General features: G+C 53.8%; 1 protein-coding gene across 1 annotated transcript in view; it reads left to right on the top strand.

Annotated features, from left to right (window-relative positions):
- The window catches only part of PLEKHN1 (pleckstrin homology domain containing N1), a gene marked incomplete at both ends in the record, with an annotated part of 47,303 nt that overhangs the window by 12,787 nt on the left and 13,634 nt on the right, over positions 1-20,882 (top strand). Inside the window, one exon of the mRNA XM_084220408.1 lies at positions 355-546. Within this exon, the coding sequence (XP_084076534.1) occupies positions 355-546 (192 nt within the window). The remainder of the gene's footprint in view (positions 1-354; positions 547-20,882) is intronic.

Here is a 20,882-nt window from a genome sequence, read left to right as displayed (position 1 = left end):
AATAATTGTTTATTATTTTTAAATTATTTAAATTAATTATTCAGGGGGAAAATGACATTGAATTCCCTCAAAAGCAGAGGGACTGTGACAGGGCTGGGCAGTGAGGCGCTGGCACAAGGACAGGGATGGGTTTGGGGCTCCTTGATCCCTGTGGGTCCCTTCCCAGCTGGGATATTCTGTGATTCCTGCCAGAAGTGGCAGCCAGGCTGGGGTGGGGGTGGCTGCCTGGCACCCTTCTCCTGCCGGGCACCCCCTCCCTGCCCTCACTCACCCCAACAGCAGCACATCCCACAGCAGCTGCTGGCCGTGGGGACACGAGGGCAGTGTCCCCAGGGGTGTGCTGTCCCCGTGCAGTTCCCCAGCAGTGGGAGGGGATCCCTCAGCTCTGACGGCCGGACCAACTCCTGGGCGTCCGGAGGGAGAGTGACCACGCTGACCCAGCTGTCCCAGACCAGCGGCTCCCTGCCTGACCACTCCTTCCTGCTGGCCCCCGAGGGCCGCCTGCTCCAGGAGCCCCTATCCCCTGGCTACTCCCAGCCTCTCCATGTAAGTGAGCCCCAAATCCAGCCTGGGATGCCTGGGGGGATCCCCTGGGCTGGGGCTGGACGCTGCCTGTGGTGCTGGCAGTGTTTGTGGGGGGCTGGAACAAATCCCTGCCTGCAGCCTGGGCTTGTCCTGGCTCAGCTGCGTCAGGGAGAAGGCTGCTGAGGGATCCCAGATCCCAGTTCCAGTCCCATTCCAGTCCCATCCCAGTCCCAGTCCCATCCCAGTCCCAGTCCCATCCTAGTTCCAGTCCCATTCCAGTCCCATTCCAGTCCCATTCCAGTCCCAGTCCCATCCCAGTTCCAGTCCCAGTCCCAGTCCCATCCCAGTTCCAGTTCCAGTCCCATTCCCGTTCCAGTCCCATCCCAGTCCCAGTTCCAGTCCCATCCCAGTCCCAGTTCCAGTCCCATCCCAGTCCTAGTTCCAGTTCCATCCCAGTTCCAGTTCCAGTTTCAGTTCCAGTCCCAGTCCCATCCTAGTTCCAATCCCATCCCAGTCCTAGTTTCAGTCCTAGTTCCAGTCCCATCCCAGTTTCAGTTCCAGTCCCAGTCCCATCCCAGTTCCAGTCCCATCCCAGTCCTAGTTCCAGTCCCATCTCAGTTTCAGTTCCAGTCCCATCCCAGTCCTAGTTCCAGTCCCATCCCAGTTTCAGTCCCAGTCCCATCCCAGTCCTAGTCCCAGTTCCATCCCAGTCCCAGTTCCAGTCCCATCCCAGTCCTTGTTTCAGTCCCAGTTCCAGTCCCAATTCTAGTCCTGTCCCAGTCCCATCTCAGTTCCAGTCCCATCCCAGTCCCATTTCCAGTCCCATTCCAGTCCTCTGCCCTGTGCTAGAGCTTTTTGGGATGACAGAAGATCCCAGAGGGGCAAACAGGAGGTTCCAAGGCTGGGAAATCCCACGATAAAAGCCGCAGGGGGTGGAGGTGATGGCCAGGTGGGGTTTTTGCTCTGCCCAGGGCAGGAATCCCACCCCAGGGGTGGCAGGGTGTGCGGGGCAGGGTAGGAATCACCCCCGGGGGTGGCAGGGTGTGTGGGGCAGGAACCACACCCCAGGGGTGGCAGGGTGTGTGGGGCAGGAATCACCCCCAGGGGTGGCAGGGTGTGTGGGGCAGGAATCACACCCCAGGGGTGGCAGGGTGTGTGGGGCAGGGCCCGGGCAGGACCTCGGCCGTGTCCCTGCGCGTTCCCAGCCCGAGGAGAGCCAGCTCCAGCCCTGTCCTCTGCTTGCAGAGCCTGGCACAGCCCAGCTGGCCCAGCTCAGGGCTGCCCACGCAGGAGCTGCGCCGGGGGAACAGCGCCAGGAAATCCAAGGGCAAGAGCAGCGGGCAGGCGGTGGCCGGGCAGGAGGCCGAGAGGAGCATCTGCAGCCGCATCCCCGAGAACCCCAAGGCAGAGATGCAGTCCCCGGTGTACCAGGAGCCCTACCCTGCACAGGGCCCCCAGCAGCACCCCCTGGCACAGCTGGAGTCGCGCAGGGTGAGGGATGGCAGGGGACGGGGCTGGGGTCAGGATGGAGATGGGGTGGGGATGGGATGGGAATGGGGATGGGGTCAGAATGGAGCTGGGGTGGGGGTGGGGATGGAGGAGGGATGGGGATGGAGGAGGGATCAGGATGGAGGTGGGGTGGGGATGGGCAGCAAATCAGCCTAGGGTTAAGGCAGGTGCCACAATTAAAGGCATCACAGAGGCCATGTTGTGGCAGTTTTGCGATGCCCTTGGGATGCCTTTTGCAGCTGCAGTGTTCCTGGAGCTCTGGGCTTTTAAGTTTTCAGAACCCTAACCCTAACCCTAACCCTAACCCTAACCCTAGGCCGGGCAGCAAATCAGCCTAGGGTTAAGGCAGGTGCCACAATTAAAGGCATCGCAGAGGCCATGTTGTGGCAGTTTTGCGATGCCCTTGGGATGCCTTTTGCAGCTGCAGTGTTCCTGGAGCTCTGGGCTTTTTAGTTTTCAGAACCCTAACCCTAACCCTAACCCTAACCCTAACCCTAGGCCGGGCAGCAAATCAGCCTAGGGTTAAGGCAGGTGCCACAATTAAAGGCATCGCAGAGGCCATGTTGTGGCAGTTTTGCGATGCCCTTGGGATGCCTTTTGCAGCTGCAGTGTTCCTGGAGCTCTGGGCTTTTTAGTTTTCAGAACCCTAACCCTAACCCTAACCCTAGGCCGGGCAGCAAATCAGCCTAGGGTTAAGGCAGGTGCCACAATTAAAGGCATCGCAGAGGCCATGTTGTGGCAGTTTTGCGATGCCCTTGGGATGCCTTTTGCAGCTGCAGTGTTCCTGGAGCTCTGGGCTTTTTAGTTTTCAGAACCCTAACCCTAACCCTAACCCTAACCCTAACCCTAACCCTAGGCCAGGCAGCAAATCAGCCTAGGGTTAAGGCAGGTGCCACAATTAAAGGCATCGCAGAGGCCATGTTGTGGCAGTTTTGCGATGCCCTTGGGATGCCTTTTGCAGCTGCAGTGTTCCTGGAGCTCTGGGCTTTTTAGTTTTCAGAACCCTAACCCTAACCCTAACCCTAACCCTAACCCTAACCCTAGGCCGGGCAGCAAATCAGCCTAGGGTTAAGGCAGGTGCCACAATTAAAGGCATCGCAGAGGCCATGTTGTGGCAGTTTTGCGATGCCCTTGGGATGCCTTTTGCAGCTGCAGTGTTCCTGGAGCTCTGGGCTTTTTAGTTTTCAGAACCCTAACCCTAACCCTAACCCTAACCCTAACCCTAACCCTAACCCTAGGCCGGGCAGCAAATCAGCCTAGGGTTAAGGCAGGTGCCACAATTAAAGGCATCGCAGAGGCCATGTTGTGGCAGTTTTGCGATGCCCTTGGGATGCCTTTTGCAGCTGCAGTGTTCCTGGAGCTCTGGGCTTTTTAGTTTTCAGAACCCTAACCCTAACCCTAACCCTAACCCTAGGCCGGGCAGCAAATCAGCCTAGGGTTAAGGCAGGTGCCACAATTAAAGGCATCGCAGAGGCCATGTTGTGGCAGTTTTGCGATGCCCTTGGGATGCCTTTTGCAGCTGCAGTGTTCCTGGAGCTCTGGGCTTTTTAGTTTTCAGAACCCTAACCCTAACCCTAACCCTAACCCTAGGCCGGGCAGCAAATCAGCCTAGGGTTAAGGCAGGTGCCACAATTAAAGGCATCGCAGAGGCCATGTTGTGGCAGTTTTGCGATGCCCTTGGGATGCCTTTTGCAGCTGCAGTGTTCCTGGAGCTCTGGGCTTTTTAGTTTTCAGAACCCTAACCCTAACCCTAACCCTAACCCTAACCCTAACCCTAGGCCGGGCAGCAAATCAGCCTAGGGTTAAGGCAGGTGCCACAATTAAAGGCATCGCAGAGGCCATGTTGTGGCAGTTTTGCGATGCCCTTGGGATGCCTTTTGCAGCTGCAGTGTTCCTGGAGCTCTGGGCTTTTTAGTTTTCAGAACCCTAACCCTAACCCTAACCCTAACCCTAACCCTAGGCCGGGCAGCAAATCAGCCTAGGGTTAAGGCAGGTGCCACAATTAAAGGCATCGCAGAGGCCATGTTGTGGCAGTTTTGCGATGCCCTTGGGATGCCTTTTGCAGCTGCAGTGTTCCTGGAGCTCTGGGCTTTTTAGTTTTCAGAACCCTAACCCTAACCCTAACCCTAGGCCGGGCAGCAAATCAGCCTAGGGTTAAGGCAGGTGCCACAATTAAAGGCATCGCAGAGGCCATGTTGTGGCAGTTTTGCGATGCCCTTGGGATGCCTTTTGCAGCTGCAGTGTTCCTGGAGCTCTGGGCTTTTTAGTTTTCAGAACCCTAACCCTAACCCTAACCCTAACCCTAACCCTAACCCTAGGCCAGGCAGCAAATCAGCCTAGGGTTAAGGCAGGTGCCACAATTAAAGGCATCGCAGAGGCCATGTTGTGGCAGTTTTGCGATGCCCTTGGGATGCCTTTTGCAGCTGCAGTGTTCCTGGAGCTCTGGGCTTTTTAGTTTTCAGAACCCTAACCCTAACCCTAACCCTAACCCTAACCCTAACCCTAGGCCGGGCAGCAAATCAGCCTAGGGTTAAGGCAGGTGCCACAATTAAAGGCATCGCAGAGGCCATGTTGTGGCAGTTTTGCGATGCCCTTGGGATGCCTTTTGCAGCTGCAGTGTTCCTGGAGCTCTGGGCTTTTTAGTTTTCAGAACCCTAACCCTAACCCTAACCCTAACCCTAACCCTAACCCTAGGCCGGGCAGCAAATCAGCCTAGGGTTAAGGCAGGTGCCACAATTAAAGGCATCGCAGAGGCCATGTTGTGGCAGTTTTGCGATGCCCTTGGGATGCCTTTTGCAGCTGCAGTGTTCCTGGAGCTCTGGGCTTTTTAGTTTTCAGAACCCTAACCCTAACCCTAACCCTAGGCCGGGCAGCAAATCAGCCTAGGGTTAAGGCAGGTGCCACAATTAAAGGCATCGCAGAGGCCATGTTGTGGCAGTTTTGCGATGCCCTTGGGATGCCTTTTGCAGCTGCAGTGTTCCTGGAGCTCTGGGCTTTTTAGTTTTCAGAACCCTAACCCTAACCCTAACCCTAACCCTAGGCCGGGCAGCAAATCAGCCTAGGGTTAAGGCAGGTGCCACAATTAAAGGCATCGCAGAGGCCATGTTGTGGCAGTTTTGCGATGCCCTTGGGATGCCTTTTGCAGCTGCAGTGTTCCTGGAGCTCTGGGCTTTTTAGTTTTCAGAACCCTAACCCTAACCCTAACCCTAACCCTAGGCCGGGCAGCAAATCAGCCTAGGGTTAAGGCAGGTGCCACAATTAAAGGCATCGCAGAGGCCATGTTGTGGCAGTTTTGCGATGCCCTTGGGATGCCTTTTGCAGCTGCAGTGTTCCTGGAGCTCTGGGCTTTTTAGTTTTCAGAACCCTAACCCTAACCCTAACCCTAACCCTAACCCTAGGCCGGGCAGCAAATCAGCCTAGGGTTAAGGCAGGTGCCACAATTAAAGGCATCGCAGAGGCCATGTTGTGGCAGTTTTGCGATGCCCTTGGGATGCCTTTTGCAGCTGCAGTGTTCCTGGAGCTCTGGGCTTTTTAGTTTTCAGAACCCTAACCCTAACCCTAACCCTAACCCTAACCCTAGCCTAACCCTAGGCCGGGCAGCAAATCAGCCTAGGGTTAAGGCAGGTGCCACAATTAAAGGCATCGCAGAGGCCATGTTGTGGCAGTTTTGCGATGCCCTTGGGATGCCTTTTGCAGCTGCAGTGTTCCTGGAGCTCTGGGCTTTTTAGTTTTCAGAACCCTAACCCTAACCCTAACCCTAACCCTAGGCCGGGCAGCAAATCAGCCTAGGGTTAAGGCAGGTGCCACAATTAAAGGCATCGCAGAGGCCATGTTGTGGCAGTTTTGCGATGCCCTTGGGATGCCTTTTGCAGCTGCAGTGTTCCTGGAGCTCTGGGCTTTTTAGTTTTCAGAACCCTAACCCTAACCCTAACCCTAACCCTAACCTAGGCCGGGCAGCAAATCAGCCTAGGGTTAAGGCAGGTGCCACAATTAAAGGCATCGCAGAGGCCATGTTGTGGCAGTTTTGCGATGCCCTTGGGATGCCTTTTGCAGCTGCAGTGTTCCTGGAGCTCTGGGCTTTTTAGTTTTCAGAACCCTAACCCTAACCCTAACCCTAACCCTAACCCTAGGCCGGGCAGCAAATCAGCCTAGGGTTAAGGCAGGTGCCACAATTAAAGGCATCGCAGAGGCCATGTTGTGGCAGTTTTGCGATGCCCTTGGGATGCCTTTTGCAGCTGCAGTGTTCCTGGAGCTCTGGGCTTTTTAGTTTTCAGAACCCTAACCCTAACCCTAACCCTAACCCTAAGGCCGGGCAGCAAATCAGCCTAGGGTTAAGGCAGGTGCCACAATTAAAGGCATCGCAGAGGCCATGTTGTGGCAGTTTTGCGATGCCCTTGGGATGCCTTTTGCAGCTGCAGTGTTCCTGGAGCTCTGGGCAGCAAATCAGCCTAGGGTTAAGGCAGGTGCCACAATTAAAGGCATCGCAGAGGCCATGTTGTGGCAGTTTTGCGATGCCCTTGGGATGCCTTTTGCAGCTGCAGTGTTCCTGGAGCTCTGGGCTTTTTAGTTTTCAGAACCCTAACCCTAACCCTAACCCTAACCCTAACCCTAGGCCGGGCAGCAAATCAGCCTAGGGTTAAGGCAGGTGCCACAATTAAAGGCATCGCAGAGGCCATGTTGTGGCAGTTTTGCGATGCCCTTGGGATGCCTTTTGCAGCTGCAGTGTTCCTGGAGCTCTGGGCTTTTTAGTTTTCAGAACCCTAACCCTAACCCTAACCCTAACCCTAACCCTAGGCCGGGCAGCAAATCAGCCTAGGGTTAAGGCAGGTGCCACAATTAAAGGCATCGCAGAGGCCATGTTGTGGCAGTTTTGCGATGCCCTTGGGATGCCTTTTGCAGCTGCAGTGTTCCTGGAGCTCTGGGCTTTTTAGTTTTCAGAACCCTAACCCTAACCCTAACCCTAACCCTAACCCTAGGCCGGGCAGCAAATCAGCCTAGGGTTAAGGCAGGTGCCACAATTAAAGGCATCGCAGAGGCCATGTTGTGGCAGTTTTGCGATGCCCTTGGGATGCCTTTTGCAGCTGCAGTGTTCCTGGAGCTCTGGGCTTTTTAGTTTTCAGAACCTACCTAACCCTAACCCTAACCCTAACCCTAGGCCGGGCAGCAAATCAGCCTAGGGTTAAGGCAGGTGCCACAATTAAAGGCATCGCAGAGGCCATGTTGTGGCAGTTTTGCGATGCCCTTGGGATGCCTTTTGCAGCTGCAGTGTTCCTGGAGCTCTGGGCTTTTTAGTTTTCAGAACCCTAACCCTAACCCTAACCCTAACCCTAACCCTAGGCCGGGCAGCAAATCAGCCTAGGGTTAAGGCAGGTGCCACAATTAAAGGCATCGCAGAGGCCATGTTGTGGCAGTTTTGCGATGCCCTTGGGATGCCTTTTGCAGCTGCAGTGTTCCTGGAGCTCTGGGCTTTTTAGTTTTCAGAACCCTAACCCTAACCCTAACCCTAACCCTAGGCCGGGCAGCAAATCAGCCTAGGGTTAAGGCAGGTGCCACAATTAAAGGCATCGCAGAGGCCATGTTGTGGCAGTTTTGCGATGCCCTTGGGATGCCTTTTGCAGCTGCAGTGTTCCTGGAGCTCTGGGCTTTTTAGTTTTCAGAACCCTAACCCTAACCCTAACCCTAACCCTAACCCTAGGCCGGGCAGCAAATCAGCCTAGGGTTAAGGCAGGTGCCACAATTAAAGGCATCGCAGAGGCCATGTTGTGGCAGTTTTGCGATGCCCTTGGGATGCCTTTTGCAGCTGCAGTGTTCCTGGAGCTCTGGGCTTTTTAGTTTTCAGAACCCTAACCCTAACCCTAACCCTAACCCTAACCCTAGGCCGGGCAGCAAATCAGCCTAGGGTTAAGGCAGGTAATTAAAGGCATCGCAGAGGCCATGTTGTGGCAGTTTTGCGATGCCCTTGGGATGCCTTTTGCAGCTGCAGTGTTCCTGGAGCTCTGGGCTTTTTAGTTTTCAGAACCCTAACCCTAACCCTAACCCTAACCCTAACCCTAGGCCGGGCAGCAAATCAGCCTAGGGTTAAGGCAGGTGCCACAATTAAAGGCATCGCAGAGGCCATGTTGTGGCAGTTTTGCGATGCCCTTGGGATGCCTTTTGCAGCTGCAGTGTTCCTGGAGCTCTGGGCTTTTTAGTTTTCAGAACCCTAACCCTAACCCTAACCCTAACCCTAACCCTAGGCCGGGCAGCAAATCAGCCTAGGGTTAAGGCAGGTGCCACAATTAAAGGCATCGCAGAGGCCATGTTGTGGCAGTTTTGCGATGCCCTTGGGATGCCTTTTGCAGCTGCAGTGTTCCTGGAGCTCTGGGCTTTTTAGTTTTCAGAACCCTAACCCTAACCCTAACCCTAACCCTAACCCTAGGCCGGGCAGCAAATCAGCCTAGGGTTAAGGCAGGTGCCACAATTAAAGGCATCGCAGAGGCCATGTTGTGGCAGTTTTGCGATGCCCTTGGGATGCCTTTTGCAGCTGCAGTGTTCCTGGAGCTCTGGGCTTTTTAGTTTTCAGAACCCTAACCCTAACCCTAACCCTAACCCTAACCCTAGGCCGGGCAGCAAATCAGCCTAGGGTTAAGGCAGGTGCCACAATTAAAGGCATCGCAGAGGCCATGTTGTGGCAGTTTTGCGATGCCCTTGGGATGCCTTTTGCAGCTGCAGTGTTCCTGGAGCTCTGGGCTTTTTAGTTTTCAGTAACCCTAACCCTAACCCTAACCCTAACCCTAGGCCGGGCAGCAAATCAGCCTAGGGTTAAGGCAGGTGCCACAATTAAAGGCATCGCAGAGGCCATGTTGTGGCAGTTTTGCGATGCCCTTGGGATGCCTTTTGCAGCTGCAGTGTTCCTGGAGCTCTGGGCTTTTTAGTTTTCAGAACCCTAACCCTAACCCTAACCCTAACCCTAACCCTAGGCCGGGCAGCAAATCAGCCTAGGGTTAAGGCAGGTGCCACAATTAAAGGCATCGCAGAGGCCATGTTGTGGCAGTTTTGCGATGCCCTTGGGATGCCTTTTGCAGCTGCAGTGTTCCTGGAGCTCTGGGCTTTTTAGTTTTCAGAACCCTAACCCTAACCCTAACCCTAACCCTAACCCTAGGCCGGGCAGCAAATCAGCCTAGGGTTAAGGCAGGTGCCACAATTAAAGGCATCGCAGAGGCCATGTTGTGGCAGTTTTGCGATGCCCTTGGGATGCCTTTTGCAGCTGCAGTGTTCCTGGAGCTCTGGGCTTTTTAGTTTTCAGAACCCTAACCCTAACCCTAACCCTAACCCTAACCCTAGGCCGGGCAGCAAATCAGCCTAGGGTTAAGGCAGGTGCCACAATTAAAGGCATCGCAGAGGCCATGTTGTGGCAGTTTTGCGATGCCCTTGGGATGCCTTTTGCAGCTGCAGTGTTCCTGGAGCTCTGGGCTTTTTAGTTTTCAGAACCCTAACCCTAACCCTAACCCTAACCCTAACCCTAGGCCGGGCAGCAAATCAGCCTAGGGTTAAGGCAGGTGCCACAATTAAAGGCATCGCAGAGGCCATGTTGTGGCAGTTTTGCGATGCCCTTGGGATGCCTTTTGCAGCTGCAGTGTTCCTGGAGCTCTGGGCTTTTTAGTTTTCAGAACCCTAACCCTAACCCTAACCCTAACCCTAACCCTAGGCCGGGCAGCAAATCAGCCTAGGGTTAAGGCAGGTGCCACAATTAAAGGCATCGCAGAGGCCATGTTGTGGCAGTTTTGCGATGCCCTTGGGATGCCTTTTGCAGCTGCAGTGTTCCTGGAGCTCTGGGCTTTTTAGTTTTCAGAACCCTAACCCTAACCCTAACCCTAACCCTAACCCTAGGCCGGGCAGCAAATCAGCCTAGGGTTAAGGCAGGTGCCACAATTAAAGGCATCGCAGAGGCCATGTTGTGGCAGTTTTGCGATGCCCTTGGGATGCCTTTTGCAGCTGCAGTGTTCCTGGAGCTCTGGGCTTTTTAGTTTTCAGAACCCTAACCCTAACCCTAACCCTAACCCTAACCCTAGGCCGGGCAGCAAATCAGCCTAGGGTTAAGGCAGGTGCCACAATTAAAGGCATCGCAGAGGCCATGTTGTGGCAGTTTTGCGATGCCCTTGGGATGCCTTTTGCAGCTGCAGTGTTCCTGGAGCTCTGGGCTTTTTAGTTTTCAGAACCCTAACCCTAACCCTAACCCTAACCCTAACCCTAGGCCGGGCAGCAAATCAGCCTAGGGTTAAGGCAGGTGCCACAATTAAAGGCATCGCAGAGGCCATGTTGTGGCAGTTTTGCGATGCCCTTGGGATGCCTTTTGCAGCTGCAGTGTTCCTGGAGCTCTGGGCTTTTTAGTTTTCAGAACCCTAACCCTAACCCTAACCCTAACCCTAACCCTAGGCCGGGCAGCAAATCAGCCTAGGGTTAAGGCAGGTGCCACAATTAAAGGCATCGCAGAGGCCATGTTGTGGCAGTTTTGCGATGCCCTTGGGATGCCTTTTGCAGCTGCAGTGTTCCTGGAGCTCTGGGCTTTTTAGTTTTCAGAACCCTAACCCTAACCCTAACCCTAACCCTAAGGCCGGGCAGCAAATCAGCCTAGGGTTAAGGCAGGTGCCACAATTAAAGGCATCGCAGAGGCCATGTTGTGGCAGTTTTGCGATGCCCTTGGGATGCCTTTTGCAGCTGCAGTGTTCCTGGAGCTCTGGGCTTTTTAGTTTTCAGAACCCTAACCCTAACCCTAACCCTAACCCTAACCCTAGGCCGGGCAGCAAATCAGCCTAGGGTTAAGGCAGGTGCCACAATTAAAGGCATCGCAGAGGCCATGTTGTGGCAGTTTTGCGATGCCCTTGGGATGCCTTTTGCAGCTGCAGTGTTCCTGGAGCTCTGGGCTTTTTAGTTTTCAGAACCCTAACCCTAACCCTAACCCTAACCCTAACCCTAGGCCGGGCAGCAAATCAGCCTAGGGTTAAGGCAGGTGCCACAATTAAAGGCATCGCAGAGGCCATGTTGTGGCAGTTTTGCGATGCCCTTGGGATGCCTTTTGCAGCTGCAGTGTTCCTGGAGCTCTGGGCTTTTTAGTTTTCAGAACCCTAACCCTAACCCTAACCCTAACCCTAACCCTAGGCCGGGCAGCAAATCAGCCTAGGGTTAAGGCAGGTGCCACAATTAAAGGCATCGCAGAGGCCATGTTGTGGCAGTTTTGCGATGCCCTTGGGATGCCTTTTGCAGCTGCAGTGTTCCTGGAGCTCTGGGCTTTTTAGTTTTCAGAACCCTAACCCTAACCCTAACCCTAACCCTAACCCTAGGCCGGGCAGCAAATCAGCCTAGGGTTAAGGCAGGTGCCACAATTAAAGGCATCGCAGAGGCCATGTTGTGGCAGTTTTGCGATGCCCTTGGGATGCCTTTTGCAGCTGCAGTGTTCCTGGAGCTCTGGGCTTTTTAGTTTTCAGAACCCTAACCCTAACCCTAACCCTAACCCTAACCCTAGGCCGGGCAGCAAATCAGCCTAGGGTTAAGGCAGGTGCCACAATTAAAGGCATCGCAGAGGCCATGTTGTGGCAGTTTTGCGATGCCCTTGGGATGCCTTTTGCAGCTGCAGTGTTCCTGGAGCTCTGGGCTTTTTAGTTTTCAGAACCCTAACCCTAACCCTAACCCTAACCCTAACCCTAGGCCGGGCAGCAAATCAGCCTAGGGTTAAGGCAGGTGCCACAATTAAAGGCATCGCAGAGGCCATGTTGTGGCAGTTTTGCGATGCCCTTGGGATGCCTTTTGCAGCTGCAGTGTTCCTGGAGCTCTGGGCTTTTTAGTTTTCAGAACCCTAACCCTAACCCTAACCCTAACCCTAACCCTAGGCCGGGCAGCAAATCAGCCTAGGGTTAAGGCAGGTGCCACAATTAAAGGCATCGCAGAGGCCATGTTGTGGCAGTTTTGCGATGCCCTTGGGATGCCTTTTGCAGCTGCAGTGTTCCTGGAGCTCTGGGCTTTTTAGTTTTCAGAACCCTAACCCTAACCCTAACCCTAACCCTAACCCTAGGCCGGGCAGCAAATCAGCCTAGGGTTAAGGCAGGTGCCACAATTAAAGGCATCGCAGAGGCCATGTTGTGGCAGTTTTGCGATGCCCTTGGGATGCCTTTTGCAGCTGCAGTGTTCCTGGAGCTCTGGGCTTTTTAGTTTTCAGAACCCTAACCCTAACCCTAACCCTAACCCTAACCCTAGGCCGGGCAGCAAATCAGCCTAGGGTTAAGGCAGGTGCCACAATTAAAGGCATCGCAGAGGCCATGTTGTGGCAGTTTTGCGATGCCCTTGGGATGCCTTTTGCAGCTGCAGTGTTCCTGGAGCTCTGGGCTTTTTAGTTTTCAGAACCCTAACCCTAACCCTAACCCTAACCCTAACCCTAGGCCGGGCAGCAAATCAGCCTAGGGTTAAGGCAGGTGCCACAATTAAAGGCATCGCAGAGGCCATGTTGTGGCAGTTTTGCGATGCCCTTGGGATGCCTTTTGCAGCTGCAGTGTTCCTGGAGCTCTGGGCTTTTTAGTTTTCAGAACCCTAACCCTAACCCTAACCCTAACCCTAACCCTAGGCCGGGCAGCAAATCAGCCTAGGGTTAAGGCAGGTGCCACAATTAAAGGCATCGCAGAGGCCATGTTGTGGCAGTTTTGCGATGCCCTTGGGATGCCTTTTGCAGCTGCAGTGTTCCTGGAGCTCTGGGCTTTTTAGTTTTCAGAACCCTAACCCTAACCCTAACCCTAACCCTAACCCTAGGCCGGGCAGCAAATCAGCCTAGGGTTAAGGCAGGTGCCACAATTAAAGGCATCGCAGAGGCCATGTTGTGGCAGTTTTGCGATGCCCTTGGGATGCCTTTTGCAGCTGCAGTGTTCCTGGAGCTCTGGGCTTTTTAGTTTTCAGAACCCTAACCCTAACCCTAACCCTAACCCTAACCCTAGGCCGGGCAGCAAATCAGCCTAGGGTTAAGGCAGGTGCCACAATTAAAGGCATCGCAGAGGCCATGTTGTGGCAGTTTTGCGATGCCCTTGGGATGCCTTTTGCAGCTGCAGTGTTCCTGGAGCTCTGGGCTTTTTAGTTTTCAGAACCCTAACCCTAACCCTAACCCTAACCCTAACCCTAGGCCGGGCAGCAAATCAGCCTAGGGTTAAGGCAGGTGCCACAATTAAAGGCATCGCAGAGGCCATGTTGTGGCAGTTTTGCGATGCCCTTGGGATGCCTTTTGCAGCTGCAGTGTTCCTGGAGCTCTGGGCTTTTTAGTTTTCAGAACCCTAACCCTAACCCTAACCCTAACCCTAACCCTAGGCCGGGCAGCAAATCAGCCTAGGGTTAAGGCAGGTGCCACAATTAAAGGCATCGCAGAGGCCATGTTGTGGCAGTTTTGCGATGCCCTTGGGATGCCTTTTGCAGCTGCAGTGTTCCTGGAGCTCTGGGCTTTTTAGTTTTCAGAACCCTAACCCTAACCCTAACCCTAACCCTAACCCTAGGCCGGGCAGCAAATCAGCCTAGGGTTAAGGCAGGTGCCACAATTAAAGGCATCGCAGAGGCCATGTTGTGGCAGTTTTGCGATGCCCTTGGGATGCCTTTTGCAGCTGCAGTGTTCCTGGAGCTCTGGGCTTTTTAGTTTTCAGAACCCTAACCCTAACCCTAACCCTAACCCTAACCCTAGGCCGGGCAGCAAATCAGCCTAGGGTTAAGGCAGGTGCCACAATTAAAGGCATCGCAGAGGCCATGTTGTGGCAGTTTTGCGATGCCCTTGGGATGCCTTTTGCAGCTGCAGTGTTCCTGGAGCTCTGGGCTTTTTAGTTTTCAGAACCCTAACCCTAACCCTAACCCTAACCCTAACCCTAGGCCGGGCAGCAAATCAGCCTAGGGTTAAGGCAGGTGCCACAATTAAAGGCATCGCAGAGGCCATGTTGTGGCAGTTTTGCGATGCCCTTGGGATGCCTTTTGCAGCTGCAGTGTTCCTGGAGCTCTGGGCTTTTTAGTTTTCAGAACCCTAACCCTAACCCTAACCCTAACCCTACCTGGCCGGGCAGCAAATCAGCCTAGGGTTAAGGCAGGTGCCACAATTAAAGGCATCGCAGAGGCCATGTTGTGGCAGTTTTGCGATGCCCTTGGGATGCCTTTTGCAGCTGCAGTGTTCCTGGAGCTCTGGGCTTTTTAGTTTTCAGAACCCTAACCCTAACCCTAACCCTAACCCTAACCCTAGGCCGGGCAGCAAATCAGCCTAGGGTTAAGGCAGGTGCCACAATTAAAGGCATCGCAGAGGCCATGTTGTGGCAGTTTTGCGATGCCCTTGGGATGCCTTTTGCAGCTGCAGTGTTCCTGGAGCTCTGGGCTTTTTAGTTTTCAGAACCCTAACCCTAACCCTAACCCTAACCCTAACCCTGGCCGGGCAGCAAATCAGCCTAGGGTTAAGGCAGGTGCCACAATTAAAGGCATCGCAGAGGCCATGTTGTGGCAGTTTTGCGATGCCCTTGGGATGCCTTTTGCAGCTGCAGTGTTCCTGGAGCTCTGGGCTTTTTAGTTTTCAGAACCCTAACCCTAACCCTAACCCTAACCCTAACCCTAGGCCGGGCAGCAAATCAGCCTAGGGTTAAGGCAGGTGCCACAATTAAAGGCATCGCAGAGGCCATGTTGTGGCAGTTTTGCGATGCCCTTGGGATGCCTTTTGCAGCTGCAGTGTTCCTGGAGCTCTGGGCTTTTTAGTTTTCAGAACCCTAACCCTAACCCTAACCCTAACCCTAACCCTAGGCCGGGCAGCAAATCAGCCTAGGGTTAAGGCAGGTGCCACAATTAAAGGCATCGCAGAGGCCATGTTGTGGCAGTTTTGCGATGCCCTTGGGATGCCTTTTGCAGCTGCAGTGTTCCTGGAGCTCTGGGCTTTTTAGTTTTCAGAACCCTAACCCTAACCCTAACCCTAACCCTAACCCTAGGCCGGGCAGCAAATCAGCCTAGGGTTAAGGCAGGTGCCACAATTAAAGGCATCGCAGAGGCCATGTTGTGGCAGTTTTGCGATGCCCTTGGGATGCCTTTTGCAGCTGCAGTGTTCCTGGAGCTCTGGGCTTTTTAGTTTTCAGAACCCTAACCCTAACCCTAACCCTAACCCTAACCCTAGGCCGGGCAGCAAATCAGCCTAGGGTTAAGGCAGGTGCCACAATTAAAGGCATCGCAGAGGCCATGTTGTGGCAGTTTTGCGATGCCCTTGGGATGCCTTTTGCAGCTGCAGTGTTCCTGGAGCTCTGGGCTTTTTAGTTTTCAGAACCCTAACCCTAACCCTAACCCTAACCCTAAGGCCGGGCAGCAAATCAGCCTAGGGTTAAGGCAGGTGCCACAATTAAAGGCATCGCAGAGGCCATGTTGTGGCAGTTTTGCGATGCCCTTGGGATGCCTTTTGCAGCTGCAGTGTTCCTGGAGCTCTGGGCTTTTTAGTTTTCAGAACCCTAACCCTAACCCTAACCCTAACCCTAACCCTAGGCCGGGCAGCAAATCAGCCTAGGGTTAAGGCAGGTGCCACAATTAAAGGCATCGCAGAGGCCATGTTGTGGCAGTTTTGCGATGCCCTTGGGATGCCTTTTGCAGCTGCAGTGTTCCTGGAGCTCTGGGCTTTTTAGTTTTCAGAACCCTAACCCTAACCCTAACCCTAACCCTAACCCTAGGCCGGGCAGCAAATCAGCCTAGGGTTAAGGCAGGTGCCACAATTAAAGGCATCGCAGAGGCCATGTTGTGGCAGTTTTGCGATGCCCTTGGGATGCCTTTTGCAGCTGCAGTGTTCCTGGAGCTCTGGGCTTTTTAGTTTTCAGAACCCTAACCCTAACCCTAACCCTAACCCTAACCCTAGGCCGGGCAGCAAATCAGCCTAGGGTTAAGGCAGGTGCCACAATTAAAGGCATCGCAGAGGCCATGTTGTGGCAGTTTTGCGATGCCCTTGGGATGCCTTTTGCAGCTGCAGTGTTCCTGGAGCTCTGGGCTTTTTAGTTTTCAGAACCCTAACCCTAACCCTAACCCTAACCCTAACCCTAGGCCGGGCAGCAAATCAGCCTAGGGTTAAGGCAGGTGCCACAATTAAAGGCATCGCAGAGGCCATGTTGTGGCAGTTTTGCGATGCCCTTGGGATGCCTTTTGCAGCTGCAGTGTTCCTGGAGCTCTGGGCTTTTTAGTTTTCAGAACCCTAACCCTAACCCTAACCCTAACCCTAACCCTAGGCCGGGCAGCAAATCAGCCTAGGGTTAAGGCAGGTGCCACAATTAAAGGCATCGCAGAGGCCATGTTGTGGCAGTTTTGCGATGCCCTTGGGATGCCTTTTGCAGCTGCAGTGTTCCTGGAGCTCTGGGCTTTTTAGTTTTCAGAACCCTAACCCTAACCCTAACCCTAACCCTAACCCTAGGCCGGGCAGCAAATCAGCCTAGGGTTAAGGCAGGTGCCACAATTAAAGGCATCGCAGAGGCCATGTTGTGGCAGTTTTGCGATGCCCTTGGGATGCCTTTTGCAGCTGCAGTGTTCCTGGAGCTCTGGGCTTTTTAGTTTTCAGAACCCTAACCCTAACCCTAACCCTAACCCTAACCCTAGGCCGGGCAGCAAATCAGCCTAGGGTTAAGGCAGGTGCCACAATTAAAGGCATCGCAGAGGCCATGTTGTGGCAGTTTTGCGATGCCCTTGGGATGCCTTTTGCAGCTGCAGTGTTCCTGGAGCTCTGGGCTTTTTAGTTTTCAGAACCCTAACCCTAACCCTAACCCTAACCCTAACCCTAGGCCGGGCAGCAAATCAGCCTAGGGTTAAGGCAGGTGCCACAATTAAAGGCATCGCAGAGGCCATGTTGTGGCAGTTTTGCGATGCCCTTGGGATGCCTTTTGCAGCTGCAGTGTTCCTGGAGCTCTGGGCTTTTTAGTTTTCAGAACCCTAACCCTAACCCTAACCCTAACCCTAACCCTAGGCCGGGCAGCAAATCAGCCTAGGGTTAAGGCAGGTGCCACAATTAAAGGCATCGCAGAGGCCATGTTGTGGCAGTTTTGCGATGCCCTTGGGATGCCTTTTGCAGCTGCAGTGTTCCTGGAGCTCTGGGCTTTTTAGTTTTCAGAACCCTAACCCTAACCCTAACCCTAACCCTAACCCTAGGCCGGGCAGCAAATCAGCCTAGGGTTAAGGCAGGTGCCACAATTAAAGGCATCGCAGAGGCCATGTTGTGGCAGTTTTGCGATGCCCTTGGGATGCCTTTTGCAGCTGCAGTGTTCCTGGAGCTCTGGGCTTTTTAGTTTTCAGAACCCTAACCCTAACCCTAACCCTAACCCTAACCCTAGGCCGGGCAGCAAATCAGCCTAGGGTTAAGGCAGGTGCCACAATTAAAGGCATCGCAGAGGCCATGTTGTGGCAGTTTTGCGATGCCCTTGGGATGCCTTTTGCAGCTGCAGTGTTCCTGGAGCTCTGGGCTTTTTAGTTTTCAGAACCCTAACCCTAACCCTAACCCTAACCCTAACCCTAGGCCGGGCAGCAAATCAGCCTAGGGTTAAGGCAGGTGCCACAATTAAAGGCATCGCAGAGGCCATGTTGTGGCAGTTTTGCGATGCCCTTGGGATGCCTTTTGCAGCTGCAGTGTTCCTGGAGCTCTGGGCTTTTTAGTTTTCAGAACCACCTAACCCTAACCCTAACCCTACCCTAACCCTAGGCCGGGCAGCAAATCAGCCCTAGGGGTTAAGGCAGGTGCCACAATTAAAGGCATCGCAGAGGCCAGGTTGTGGCAGTTTTGCGATGCCCTTGGGATGCCTTTTGCAGCTGCAGTGTTCCTGGAGCTCTGGGCTTTTTAGTTTTCAGAACCCTAACCCTAACCCTAACCCTAACCCTAACCCTAGGCCGGGCAGCAAATCAGCCTAGGGTTAAGGCAGGTGCCACAATTAAAGGCATCGGCAGAGGCCATGTTGTGGCAGTTTTGCGATGCCCTTGGGATGCCTTTTGCAGCTGCAGTGTTCCTTGGAGCTCTGGGCTTTTTAGTTTTCAGAACCCTAACCCTAACCCTAACCCTAACCCTAGGCCGGGCAGCAAATCAGCCTAGGGTTAAGGCAGGTGCCACAATTAAAGGCATCGCAGAGGCCATGTTGTGGCAGTTCTGCGATGCCCTTGGGATGCCTTTTGCAGCTGCAGTGTTCCTGGAGCTCTGGGCTTTTTAGTTTTCAGAACCCTAAACCTAACCCTAACCCTAACCCTAACCCTAACCCTAACCCTAGGCCGGGCAGCAAATCAGCCTAGGGTTAAGGCAGGTGCCACAATTAAAGGCATCGCAGAGGCCAGGTTGTGGCAGTTTTGCGATGCCCTTGGGATGCCTTTTGCAGCTGCAGTGTTCCTGGAGCTCTGGGCTTTTTAGTTTTCAGAACCCTAACCCTAACCCTAACCCTAACCCTAGGCCGGGCAGCAAATCAGCCTAGGGTTAAGGCAGGTGCCACAATTAAAGGCATCGCAGAGGCCAGGTTGTGGCAGTTTTGCGATGCCCTTGGGATGCCTTTTGCAGCTGCAGTGTTCCTGGAGCTCTGGGCTTTTTAGTTTTCAGAACCCTAACCCTAACCCTAACCCTAACCCTAGGCCGGGCAGCAAATCAGCCTAGGGTTAAGGCAGGTGCCACAATTAAAGGCATCGCAGAGGCCATGTTGTGGCAGTTTTGCGATGCCCTTGGGATGCCTTTTGCAGCTGCAGTGTTCCTGGAGCTCTGGGCTTTTTAGTTTTCAGAACCCTAACCCTAACCCTAACCCTAACCCTAGGCCGGGCAGCAAATCAGCCTAGGGTTAAAGCAGGTGCCACAATTAAAGGCATCGCAGAGGCCATGTTGTGGCAGTTCTGCGATGCCCTTGGGATGCCTTTTGCAGCTGCAGTGTTCCTGGAGCTCTGGGCTTTTTAGTTTTCAGAACCCTAACCCTAACCCTAACCCTAACCCTAACCCTAGGCCGGGCAGCAAATCAGCCTAGGGTTAAGGCAGGTGCCACAATTAAAGGCATCGCAGAGGCCAGGTTGTGGCAGTTTTGCGATGCCCTTGGGATGCCTTTTGCAGCTGCAGTGTTCCTGGAGCTCTGGGCTTTTTAGTTTTCAGAACCCTAACCCTAACCCTAACCCTAACCCTAACCCTAACCCTAGGCCGGGCAGCAAATCAGCCTAGGGTTAAGGCAGGTGCCACAATTAAAGGCATCGCAGAGGCCATGTTGTGGCAGTTTTGCGATGCCCTTGGGATGCCTTTTGCAGCTGCAGTGTTCCTGGAGCTCTGGGCTTTTTAGTTTTCAGAACCCTAACCCTAACCCTAACCCTAACCCTAGGCCGGGCAGCAAATCAGCCTAGGGTTAAGGCAGGTGCCACAATTAAAGGCATCGCAGAGGCCATGTTGTGGCAGTTTTGCGATGCCCTTGGGATGCCTTTTGCAGCTGCAGTGTTCCTGGAGCTCTGGGCTTTTTAGTTTTCAGAACCCTAACCCTAACCCTAACCCTAACCCTAACCCTAACCCTAGGCCGGGCAGCAAATCAGCCTAGGGTTAAGGCAGGTGCCACAATTAAAGGCATCGCAGAGGCCATGTTGTGGCAGTTTTGCGATGCCCTTGGGATGCCTTTTGCAGCTGCAGTGTTCCTGGAGCTCTGGGCTTTTTAGTTTTCAGAACCCTAACCCTAACCCTAACCCTAACCCTAACCCTAGGCCGGGCAGCAAATCAGCCTAGGGTTAAGGCAGGTGCCACAATTAAAGGCATCGCAGAGGCCATGTTGTGGCAGTTTTGCGATGCCCTTGGGATGCCTTTTGCAGCTGCAGTGTTCCTGGAGCTCTGGGCTTTTTAGTTTTCAGAACCCTAACCCTAACCCTAACCCTAACCCTAACCCTAACCCTAGGCCGGGCAGCAAATCAGCCTAGGGTTAAGGCAGGTGCCACAATTAAAGGCATCGCAGAGGCCATGTTGTGGCAGTTTTGCGATGCCCTTGGGATGCCTTTTGCAGCTGCAGTGTTCCTGGAGCTCTGGGCTTTTTAGTTTTCAGAACCCTAACCCTAACCCTAACCCTAACCCTAACCCTAGGCCGGGCAGCAAATCAGCCTAGGGTTAAGGCAGGTGCCACAATTAAAGGCATCGCAGAGGCCATGTTGTGGCAGTTTTGCGATGCCCTTGGGATGCCTTTTGCAGCTGCAGTGTTCCTGGAGCTCTGGGCTTTTTAGTTTTCAGAACCCTAACCCTAACCCTAACCCTAACCCTAGGCCGGGCAGCAAATCAGCCTAGGGTTAAGGCAGGTGCCACAATTAAAGGCATCGCAGAGGCCAGGTTGTGGCAGTTTTGCGATGCCCTTGGGATGCCTTTTGCAGCTGCAGTGTTCCTGGAGCTCTGGGCTTTTTAGTTTTCAGAACCCTAACCCTAACCCTAACCCTAACCCTAACCCTAGGCCGGGCAGCAAATCAGCCTAGGGTTAAGGCAGGTGCCACAATTAAAGGCATCGCAGAGGCCATGTTGTGGCAGTTTTGCGATGCCCTTGGGATGCCTTTTGCAGCTGCAGTGTTCCTGGAGCTCTGGGCTTTTTAGTTTTCAGAACCCTAACCCTAACCCTAACCCTAACCCTAGGCCGGGCAGCAAATCAGCCTAGGGTTAAGGCAGGTGCCACAATTAAAGGCATCGCAGAGGCCATGTTGTGGCAGTTCTGCGATGCCCTTGGGATGCCTTTTGCAGCTGCAGTGTTCCTGGAGCTCTGGGCTTTTTAGTTTTCAGAACCCTAACCCTAACCCTAACCCTAACCCTAACCCTAACCCTAGGCCGGGCAGCAAATCAGCCTAGGGTTAAGGCAGGTGCCACAATTAAAGGCATCGCAGAGGCCAGGTTGTGGCAG

The sequence above is a fragment of the Fringilla coelebs genome (assembly GCF_963513975.1).
Source record: "Fringilla coelebs genome assembly, chromosome: 22".
Taxonomy (NCBI): Eukaryota; Metazoa; Chordata; class Aves; order Passeriformes; family Fringillidae; genus Fringilla; species Fringilla coelebs.
The sequence above is the reverse complement of the archived record's forward strand: the minus strand, read 5'-3'. Positions and strand labels throughout refer to the sequence as shown.